The sequence below is a fragment of the Seriola aureovittata genome, chromosome 5, assembly GCF_021018895.1.
Source record: "Seriola aureovittata isolate HTS-2021-v1 ecotype China chromosome 5, ASM2101889v1, whole genome shotgun sequence".
In the NCBI taxonomy this organism is placed as follows: domain Eukaryota; kingdom Metazoa; phylum Chordata; class Actinopteri; order Carangiformes; family Carangidae; genus Seriola; species Seriola aureovittata.
Genome location: NC_079368.1, coordinates 22,177,710 through 22,189,844, shown reverse-complemented (window position 1 = coordinate 22,189,844; position 12,135 = coordinate 22,177,710). Strand labels below are relative to the sequence as shown.

General features: G+C 39.0%; 1 protein-coding gene across 2 annotated transcripts in view; it reads right to left on the bottom strand.

The window, feature by feature from the left end:
* The window catches only part of LOC130169344 (ADP-ribosylation factor-like protein 15), a 100,892-nt gene that overhangs the window by 50,207 nt on the left and 38,550 nt on the right, over nucleotides 1-12,135 (bottom strand). For both annotated transcript variants that reach the window (XM_056376019.1, XM_056376018.1), the window contains exons 2-4: nucleotides 11,103-11,247; nucleotides 9,585-9,644; nucleotides 219-427 (exon numbers count right to left, since the gene is read on the bottom strand). In XM_056376019.1, the coding sequence (XP_056231994.1) occupies nucleotides 219-427; nucleotides 9,585-9,644; nucleotides 11,103-11,247 (414 nt within the window). The remainder of the gene's footprint in view (nucleotides 1-218; nucleotides 428-9,584; nucleotides 9,645-11,102; nucleotides 11,248-12,135) is intronic.

Below are 12,135 nucleotides of genomic sequence, written 5' to 3'. Positions count from 1 at the left end.
TAACAGAGCCATCCATGTGTATTTTATCTAATGGTGAGTATGTGTCTATACAATTAATAAATGCAAAACTGCTCTTTCTGATTGAGACAGAGATGTTTGTTTTACAAATATGTGGAAGATGCTGTGCTTGTCTGTGAAAATCAAACTGAAGTTAATTGAAGTTAGTGATGCATGGGAAGGAATAAACAAACAAGAGTGCTGTAAACAGGCTCGGTCACCTGGTTTGGCGTCCTTGCAGCAGGCTTGTCCTGGTGGTTGGCAAGGATGAGGAAAGGCAGTGTGCAGAGCTGTGGGTGCTGCAGGGCTGAGTGGAGCTCATTTCGTGCTGCCTCAAGGTCTTCATCTGATGACGCGCTGTCCAATACAAAGACTACACCCTGTGAGCCTTGGTAGTAACGACTCCAATATTTCTTGATGTTGTCAGCTCCTGTAGACAGAAGTGATGCCATTAGAGGTGTCATAAGTGATGTTACTGCTGTCATATGACAACCTAACAACAGAAATGCCAATAGCTCCTGTAGAAGAATTCTGTGCATCATCAAACACGATTAATATCGTTATTGTCAAGTAAAGGACTTGTTACAGTACAAAACCATTTTATTTTTTGTATTAAATAACATGTACCTTGTTGAAATCACCATACTGGAATTTATGTATCACAGCCTCAGTAACCAAGAACATCAATAAATTTTCCAGTTAAACAGACGTTACAATAAAAATCCAAGCCAATGCTGCTGTAATGTGTGGAATGATGTTGATTAATTTGAGGAAAAATAATCATGTTACATTCAATTTTAAAAGTCAAACATCCACAGTATTTCTCTAAAACCAAAATCACAAATTTTTGTGGTATAAAGTTCAAACCACATCTTTTCATGCCTTATTTCTCAGCTGCTCTTCAAGACACAGGAGAGATTTCCAAAGTCCTTGAAGTAAATACATACAGTGACTGGATTATTCAAATGGAGTCTGGGTTTATTTTCAAGGCTACCCAGACATTGAGTTCATTGTGAACAACATATGGTTCCTTTTTTTGTGTGCTAATTTGGAGTAAGAACATCCACTTACAATGATTTAGTTCAAAGCAAGTTTATTTGTTAGTGTAAGTAACTTGAGGAAGAGACTTACTCACACTCTGCTTCCACTACCAGCCCATTCTTTCTCTTTATGACAGCATAGGCAATGATTTTGAAGAGGAAAAAAAAAAGAAAATCTAGGAAAATGTTTAAAAACACTCTTTTCTATTATTCTCATGGAAAAACCCCCATCAATGTAAGAGCACCTACTTTGTAGGATTGGTCAGCACTGATCCAGCCCCAACAACTGCCTTGAACATAACCTCAGTCATTTTCACCTGAAGCAAAATATTACCATGTGATTACTAGAGCTTAACAGGGCTAGTTCACTGACTGGGTCTTTTCCTGACAATTTAAGGAGAATAAATTCCCTGTACAATGTTTGTAACCATGCCTCTCTCAAAAAACAATCATCTCAATTTGAACACCATTTCCCAAACCCAAAGTCATAAACAGAATCAGTCTTATGGAGCTGCAACACAAACTTCAGCTTAATGTTTTGTCTGTAAACTCAGACACTGAAAATGCTCTCCATTTTTACAAGCACCTACAACCTTTCCTCTTGCCAACCAGAAAGCATGTATGAAAAAAGGTCATTACACTGCTATTCAGTGCATGCAAAAAATAAATAAAAGAAATCAGTGTTTTTTTAAAGTCAGGAATGACTTCCCAACGACAGCTGCTGCTGTCACCCTCTATTCATTGATGCTGACATACTCACTCAACACCACAATCCTTGATATGCTAGTCATATCCTCCGTGTTACTCATGCTCCTGTAGCATTGGGACATGCTGTGACAATCAAAATCCATCCATTGTAACCATGGTCGCTGATCTCTCTTAATGAGGAAACTACAAACTTTCAAGCCAAGAGGAGGTGAGTTTCATACTCCAAATTTGAGATGGGATGTTACTTTCAGTATAGAGGCAGTAATATAGCTCATCCTCTCTATGGAATTAAAAAAAACATTACAATATCTTAGGTTTAGGGTTAAAAAACTGTGCAAAAATTTGATATTTCTTTATCAAGATGTTCAAGTAAGGCAAGGTTACAACTCATGCCATACAATGCAAACTGTTTATTGCAATTCTTGCAGTACATCTGTATTTTGCCACCAAAAGTCCCTTTCCTGTTCCAAATATGCCACAGTATAGGCTGTTGTAATTTCAGATTTATAATTTTCTACTATAAAAAAACTTGTCTCTTGCTCTTACACTTTGATTACATTTTGTTTAAACTCAATTGCATGCTTTCCTTTCCATAACATGTTTACCATTAAATTGTTCTAAATGTTTATTCTACACATTTTTAGAGGATGAAATTTCTCTGGTTAAAATTATCCTCCTCCTTCTGGTGAGGTTACTTCCTTTGCAATCTTGTGAACTGTTGTTTTGTTATTGTTGCTCATAGTAAGGTAACTGCCAAGAAGTGACGAACTGTGAGGCTGGCAAATGTTTAAACATCACGAAGTGCTCTCAGTGACATTTACCTCCTCCCCTCATGTTCTCCCCTCCCTTCCTTGTTTCCTCCCCCACTCTTTCTACTCACACCTCTCGCTGGAGTGAAAAGCTATCAGACAAAGTGGCACTTGAGAGATTGACGAGGAAGTTTCTCTCATCTTTGCCTGGAAATGGTGGAATGTCCATCACGTCTCATTGGATCTCGTTGGCAACTTCTGCCATCTATTGGTCTAACAGGAGGATTTCCAAACATGATGTCATGATTCTTCAGGATGCTGGCAACTCTACTACATATCATAATTATTCAAAAAAAAAGTGCACAATGAGCAAGACCTCATTCCTTTGCTTGTTTTTCTCTCTTCCTTTCTACTTTTTTGTGTATAAATCCTCTATATAGCTTGTAACTATAAATAAAAATCATGTTTAATACTTACTATAGAATCTACTCAAATGTAATTAACCAAAGGTGAACAGAACGGCACATAAAGCCCTGTTTTTTACTGACCCTGTCCCGTACTGACTCATCACTTGAAAGACTACAGCCTCATTCTTTCACCGTATAGCATAATGAATTACCTAACTGAACTAAGTTTGGGAAAGTATGTAAACAAATAAATGGAGAAATATGAATTAACTCATTACATATATACATATCTTTATTGTATCTATGCTCCCTAACCTTCTCTTGTCTACTTCTAACTTAAGTTACAACTCATACCTCCCAGAATGTCTGTATGCCTGTATGTCTGTTTAAGAAAACATATTAATCCATGCTGTGATTTCGATATTTCTGACACAATGAAAAAAAATATGTGATACTAGTCCGTGATGTCATAATAACTCTCTGGGATCAAACTGATAGAAATCTGATCTGAGGAAAACACCCTGACCAGCCCACCCTTCCCTCCTCCTCTCACTCAACCAAGTCAGACTTTTTCAAATTTCTGTCGCAAATGAGGCTGAAACAAGCAGTGCAATTACTTATTCAATGTATTGTATTCAATATATGAACATTTATGCATGGTTTGAGGTCAGGGAGATATGAATCTTGATGATTCTATCGTATGTAGATGTGTTATTTATGTGCTTTCTTTGTATATGCACAGCCAACTGCTACAAGCTGCTGTTATGTCAAACCCTTACCAGGGTACCACTCATCACTGATGCAGCCAACTCTACCTGCGCATGCAACATTTCTTATGATTCTTTTTCGGTTAAGTTGTTGGCATTTTGTGCTTTTGAATTATGTCAAGTAAAGCTTGAAGCTGTAGAAAAGATCAAAGAGATCAAATTAATTAATTAATTAAAGTTATTTTTCAATCAAAAATGATAAACAATACTTGTGGGGATTTGGTGTTTTTCTTTCATGCTGTCATTTTTTGGACTGTTGCTTGGCAAATTAGTTAATTAATCAAGAAACCAGTCAATAGACTGGTCGATAATGAAAACAATCATTAGCTGCTGCCCTAGGAGTTTTATGTTTATGATAAAATGATGAAATACTACCATTTAGAAGCAAGCACAGTAGTACATTTTGTACCTTATTTACTTCATAATAAGAAAAACAATATACTTTTTGAATTTGGAAAGACTAAAACACAACACTCTCTTGTTGTGGTCTATTTGATTACATCTATTTAGGCAAAATTTGATTCTGTTAAGGAATTGCAGGTTTTCAGAGACACTATTTGAGACAAAAAGTTAAGCTGATAACATGTTGTGAAAATCTTGTGAAAACATGGAGAACAGTACATTTTACAATTCTGAAGAAGTGGTGATGCTAATTGCGCAGGAAGAGATGAGTGCTGGAAAAGCAGACATCTGCTGGTTACACAAACACAAGTGGCAAAAACTTTCTTGAGATCAGGTTACTTATTTTTTCACCAAAGTGTGGCTATGAGTTACTAAACCAAACTTAGAGTCAAATGCCAGTAAAACATAAGTAAACAATTATACAGCAAAAATTAAAAGCAGATAGTCTTGTGCTTGTTCAGATTCACTTTCAGTTGTGTTTGATGGCTGATGTTTCTGAATTACTCTGCAAATTTAAACAGCTTGTGATGGTCCATATTTCAAAAATAAATCAACATAGTTGAAAAGCTATTACCCTATATTTCTTTTTGGACTAACGTGGGCTACTGTTGAGGCTTGTTCTGTCTGTTGTTGGGCATTGATACACGAATGGTTTCAGTTTAACAGTCAGCCTGAACGCCACTTTCTTATACATGTCTGCCTCCTATCGTTGACACTTTTGCCAACTTTTACCTTGAACAAAACACAAATATGTTGCTAATCAGGTCTTTTCTCACTCTTTAAAGTTGAAACACTGAAAGCAACCCTCTTTGAAGTCACCCTAACGAAAAGCAGACAGTGTTTTTTCCCTGAACAAAACAGCTACAATACAGTGATGGGAGGGAGCGTTGGGACTAGTGAGGGAGGCCTCTAGTAATAAAGTTTGCTTATGTCATTGAGGAATGAGCTGGGGTTGGGGCTGGAGTGAGGTGGAAAACACTTCAGCTGTTGATATACCCATCCACCTGCAGTCTCAGCAGTGTCTGTTTTTAAGTAAACAGTTCCTGTGTGAGGCCTAGCCCGAGACACACGTCAGTCCCTCTCATTTATGCACATAATTGGTTTACAGAAATGCAGCACCTCTAAATATTTGAGATAAATATGTTGTGCTACTGTATTTAAATAATTTGGGTGTAACCTTTGCTATTTATATTAGACTTCAGCCAACCCGCCATAGACTGCCATATAGTCGGTGGTTCAACAGAAAACCTAACATCAAATAGGGCAATATCCTTGAATGAGGCCTCAAATAGATCAGTTGCTCCAAAAACAGAACAACATCTGCAACTGCCAGCATTTGCTTTAAACCCAAATGACAATTTACAAATAATTTTGCTTTTGGTCAGGTCTTCTCCTGTGCAAAGGAAAAGCTTCCCTGCTGGGCAAAGTAACACACACTGTGGTCCTGTTTGATAGAAATAAGAACCACATGGTGTCTGCAATGACTACAATGTCGTGGTTTTGTTCTGAGATGTGATCATATACTTCCTTTGCCTGTTGGTGGTCATAGACAACTGGTAAAGGTTCTGTGATGTTCTTGCATCCTGTTCATCATCCCTCATGTGCACATGATAGACCGATAATGGATGATAAGATGAACTCTATACAGGTTCCAAGAACTGCAGTGACAAGTTCAAATTTACACAAATTTATTACATTCAGTTCATGTCCACATGTATATGTTCATATGCTCACCTACATGAAAAAGGCATATAATCCTTTGAATTGGAGCATTGGAGAAATATCTTTTATTATAAACTGTCTAATTTGCAGGATCGTGGAATATAAAAAAGAATTGGAAATCCTAGTGACAAATACTGTTTAAACAAGAACACTGCATATGCAAATATTTACAATTCCACTTCAAATCAAAAGCGTGAACTCTTAATCACAGCCACAACACTAAGGAACAGCAACGAGTGGTGATTATTAGGACCACTTCTTCATCAGCTGTCATTGCGTGGCATGAATGCACACTGTGAAATGGCCCGTCTAGACTTGACGTCATGTCACTGTCGAGACATATACACACACACATTCACACACACATACACACACTTAATAGATTCCTCCCTGTGTCCCCGGAGGTGCCCTTCCCACCTAATCCCCATACCTGGCACCAGCTGGGTAAAAAATGCTTGCCGGACTAAAGATCACCAGATGTAAAATTCTCAATGTCGACAGTATGAAAAGCCTTTATTACTCTTGATTCGAATGAGTACAAAGAGCTTTCATTTTCATTTTGCAGTTTAGCTACAGTGTTGCTGCAAAAGTATCAACCTCTTCATGCTGGGCATCATAGAATAAAAATGCATCGCTCTCTCTGGGTATTGATTTAATTCCTGAGTAAATTTACTTGAGGGAAAGTAATACAAAGTGTCATGCAGGTGACACTTGTATGGCACAAGATGATTTCCTCCTAACACTTTCTACTATTGAACACTACCTTTTACCTTATCTCTAAACCAAGGCTGGCATAATGATATTTTTTTATCTGAGAGAAAACCCGGTCTGTAGTGAGACCACACAGTTTGTCTTTTAGTGTGCACATGTGCTTGAATCTTACAAATAGTCTGCTGTTCAGCTGTGGTACCAAATTATTTGCACATATTTATTTCAGTTTAAGCGTCAGTCAGACTTTGGATTTAATTATGTCACAGCTGTCACAGTAATACTTATCCTGTTTCAAATTTTTGTCATTCACATGCACATGTGAAAAAACCTAGTTAGAAAATCTGTTATCCATATACATGACCAAGAATAGGGTTTCTCCAGAAGAAATCTAGCTGTGTCAACCAGGTTTTTCTTAACCCTTTATTCCTATTAAAGAGAACTGGGTTTCTTGCTTACAATAATCAGGTTATTTACATGCATATAAACACACAAATTGACAAGACAGGCAGGTCCTGTCTGATAGCGACTGTGAGGCAGTGCCCCTTTATCAAGGCCAGACAATGTGTTCAAATCAATAAGCAAAGAAGGCTTGAGAGAGGGTGTGAAGGCTGAAAGAGAGGAAAAATATAGACAAAGACACTAAAACTAAAAGCTAAATCTAGAAACAATGGAAGGAAGAAGGTATGGGAAACAGAGAAGAAGGAAGAAAACAGAGACAGAAACCAGAGCTGAAGATGAGAAAGAGAACAAATGAAAACAAGATGGCAGGGACGTCAATGACAAATGCATCATTGAGACACACGTATAGCCCAGTCTGAATCATTACAGACATCATACATCAGGGTTGCCTGCACATAAGCTGCTTTGTGCCTATGGTTTAAAGGGCAGCTTGCACTTACAACAATCTGGCCCAGTGCACTAAAGGCAGGGAGAGTTAAAAATGCATTACCCCGCTTAGCAACAATACAAGTTACAGCTGTGAGTCAACTGCACTTACATGGGTTCATAGCCTGCAAAATTTTAATGACAGAGAGAACTGGCTCCCAAGCCACCTCCAAGTGCCATGTAAGGATCACTTCTTTGTGCCTTAAATGTTCTTTCCAACCTCCAGCACTTCAGGTCACCTGCATAAGACTTGCTTTACATTTCATACTGTAAAGGGAGAATACCTCATTGACATTCAATGGGCTTTCCGATGGGAGAGGAAGGAAATACAAGGGAAGTGCTTCACTTCTTCACACTAAACACGGTTCTTCCCTTGCCTTAGTCAAGGCTGAGTGAAGAGTACAAGCCACAAAGGTATTGTGTAAAACAAGTTTTTTTGGGGTCAGGAATACTGATGTCTGTGCGTCACATCTTGTATCATTTTTCTGCATCATTGATGCAGTGCAAAATAACATAAAACTAAACCAGCCATGTTTGCTTGTTTTAAAGCCATAGGGAAATGGGAGAAAAAAGACTACTGACAGAAATGGGAAGTGTTGAGTAAGGTACAAACCGTGCGGAAAGGGGCCACTTTAGTCAGAAAACGCTCGTTATAAAAACTGACCAGTGGAACATTATGCAAGCGCACCAACTCTCCTGACTCTACATTTACGTCATTTACATTTAGAACAAGAAGAGTACGCCTTCACTCAGCCAAACAAAAAGGGCTACATGTCAACAGTTCAACTCAGACAGAAACCTAAATTCGATACTGCACTCCACATAAAAAGTAGTCACTAGAGGCGTCAAAACATCATGTGCTTGTTTTCACCCTGTTCAACCCATCCATAACGTATGGCACCATAAATCGCTCAAATTCTTGTGCTCTGTGTATTTACAAGAAAGGGAGCAGGGTAGTAAGGGTCCAGGCAGGGGGGAAAAGAGAAAAAGAGAACAGATTTCATCATCCTTTGCTGTGGTGGCAGCCTACACTAACTTCTCTAAATCAAATGTGTCATCCGTGGGACCGGTGTTTTTCCAACCACAATAATGTCCCATCGGACTGGCTTTGACCCAATCCAGAAAAACCTCTTTTGAAAACCCCCTAATGCGCTCTGTCCAAATTTGGTAGCACCCTCGTTGGTGGTCCCCTGGTGCCTCTTTGTGTGTGTGTTAGAGGGAGAGAGAGATAGAGAGAGAGCATGTGCGTGCGTGTGTGTGTGTGCGTGTGTGTGTGTGTTTTCATCTTTTCAGGAGGCTAGGTTGGGTGAGCCTTCAAAATATGCACTGCACCTGTCATGTGCCCATAGTGCGTAGAAAACAACATAAATTATGTTGACTCTCAACAAAACAATACATTTTCTTGTGTCACCAAGTTGCATGTAGGAGAACAGATAACACTCATCTATCCCTCTCTTCAGGCTCCCTTTAAAAACTGCAGGGATTGCATCTGGTCTGTTTACGTATGTCCACTTCAAGATCCGTCATCTGTGCTTATTAAACGGCTTCCTCGAGAGCTGTACATTTCCAGGAATAACAGCGAGCAGACTGTACAGCCACTTCCAATAGGAGGTAAAAACAAACATGCTTTTGCATCCTTAGCATACACAGTTATTTGTGTAAACAGTTAATGTTAAGAGATGAGATGATATCAGTACAAGTTTTATTATGTGAAGGGAACAACATTAGAGATGTTTTTGACAGTGCAAATGTGAACATTTGTATAGTTTAAATTTGTGATTTTGAGCCAAACAGCTGCTTTATTAAAAGAGGATCAAAACACCCCAATCACACAAGATACTGTGACAATTTGGTGGAAGCGAATTCACAATTGTTTGTCAGTTTATCTAAATAGGTAGTGCTAGTTAAATCCTAATAGGTTCAGCTGCAAAGAAAGCGCTGTTCAATATTTTTTTAACTGGAATTGTTTTCAAATAAATACTCTATTGCATATTTAGTTGGTGTCGGTGTTGGTTAGGGCTGCAGCATATTAACCAGTTAACATCTGGGGTGACCAACAAGAAAATGTTATTGTTTGGCCACTTTATTTCACCTTAGACAGATTCACTCACAGATTAACAATTTGACAGAAAAAAAAGTAAATTTTTCAAATTAAATGACAGCTGTACTACGCTTCACTGGACATGCATTTCTTACCTCCAAGTTCTTTTACATTCAAGATGGCATTTGGAAATGGCACTGCTTTGATGCTGAAACCTGAGAGGAGAAAAATGAAAACCCATCATCGTAGTGTAATGAAGAAATTGAGTGTGTGTGTATATGTGTGGACGGCACATGTTAGGAGAAAGAGTCAACTTTTAGGAATGTTGGCCGAGTTGCTTTTTAGAGAGTAAATGACTAAAAAATATCCGACTTAAAAAATGCACTTTTTCATTTTAGTCTTCCCAGGATATTTGGTGTACCTTCTGCAAACTACCAGCTGGTGAACACAAAGATGATTTTCAACATACTTGTTTTGTAAAAAATTAAATAACACTTTGTGTGGTCCGGGTTAGCAAAACAGAAAAACAAGAAAAGCTAAACAGAAAAGTGTTTTGTTCTATTTTGGAGTTAAACGAGGACTGAGCTAATGACTAAAGTGCTACCATGTATTATGTGGTTTTTTTCTGTGGTTGCATACAGTGGAAAATGGTAAAGAAACCCACTCAAGTAAAAGATTTTATGTAGCCCAAATTATGTGAAATTGTCTTGGGAATTCCTTTCCTGGTAACATTCAAAAACATCAGGAGAGATGGGGGACACAACTGATTATAATTTTCTTAACATCTGAATTAACTGTTAAATGTGGGTTTTAAGCACATTACAACAGTGCAAAATCATGAAGCAAGAAGTGGGGAGGGGGCCACAGGAGACTTCCCCCTCATTGTTCTTCATGATCTTCCCTCTGTATATGTTGGCAGACGCAGATGGTGCTGACAGCTAAATCTTATTTCAGAGAAGTCCACCAAAATCTCTGCTAAGATAAGTAATCAACACATTTTATCTATTAAGGCCTACTCAGTGGCATGCACAGACAGGTGCTCACTACCTTGAACCACTGCCTGACACAGACACATACACACTAGCAGTTGCAGACAGCACATTTGGGAATTATTTTATATTTAGCTTCTACTGGTGAAAGTGCACAATGACTAAACCTAAAATGGGATTTCTGCAACAGCTCAAAGCTGACTGCTGACAAAGCCAGGGGAGGAGAGAAGAATGTCGGTGTCCTTGAGGGATTGCATTGCGTATGGAAAGCACAGCGTTGACTACCAGGAGAATGATGTACTAACCCTAAAGCCTCTTTCTCTGGACATACTTAACACCAGCCTCCTACTTGACTACAAGAAAGAAGGTGAGTATTGGCTAGTGAGATACAGCAGAGTGTTTCTGGCATGAGTGCTGGGACTTTGAAAGACATACTGAAGACATGCTTCCCCCTATTGGCGAGCAGTAATACCTGGATAATATTAACTTCCTGTGATTCTAATCCGGAGGACAACTTGTTCTTGAAACATGAAAGCATTTCAGAAGCTTGGAAAGCTTGCAAGGACAAATGTGAGGGAAGAGACTTATGTATATCTGTGGAGGGAATGTGCGCCTATCTAAGGACACATATTTTTACTCTGAAAAAATGCCCTCTTTGCTGATCCATATGTTATGTGCATGTACCTGTTGTAGGAACGATGCCGTCGCTGCCCTCACTACAGAGGCGTGAGAGCAGGCTGGTCTTTCCAGCACCTGTCAGGCCAATGCACACCACATCATACTCCGGTCTTGGTGGTGGGGGTCCTTTACAGCACAGTGCCCGGAAACACTACAACAAAACAAACATAATGAATGCATTGGAAAACAAATCAAATGCAAAAGGGAAGATAGGTTAGAGATTAAAATTCTGCATGTGGAATCACAACAACTTCTGCTATCCTTAAGATGAATACTCTTGGAATTGTGTTGTGTCTTTCCAATGCTGCAGGAAGATTCTCATGGACATTACAGCTGTCTTCATATGATGAAGCATTAAACCCACCACATGTCAAAAACAGGCCTGGTCTATGAAACACTTCCAGAGGAACAAAATATTTAACCATGATCCACCAGAGAGAGAAAAAAATGACAAAGAATAAAACCACAAGATGTTTTGTATGATCTGATGTAATCATGTCATAAAGAGTAAAAGTCTACATGAAAAAAAGATGTGAAAGGAAATCGCGTTAGGTGCATGCATCTAAGCACTGGTGCAACATGTTTTTGTCTGCAGTGTCTGTGTGTGTGTGTGTGTGTGTGTGTGTGTGTGTGGACCCTGTCTGATTGGGCCCTTATGGCGGCCAGAGGCAGACCTGTCACTCCATGAATCACGGCCTGGGACTGAGGGCCTGCTGTGAGACATTAAGGGGCAAATGCAGTGTGAACCGTGAATGAGATCTTTAAACTTGTGTGGAGAGATCAGTATCCAAAACTAAAAAGAGATCTCTTTTATTAGCAAGACAGGAACCAGTCTGGACAAGGCAGGGCAGACACAGACACACACACTCTTTCCCATCTACAATATCACATTTCAGGTGGAAGAACATCAACACAAGATTGCTTACTGCTCATGTCAGGGGACGACCCTGTTCAACACACTGCTACTCTGTTCAATCAAAGACTCTGACAGGAAGGAAAACACACGCAGTGTACATGAACTGCTGCACATCTGTGTTCA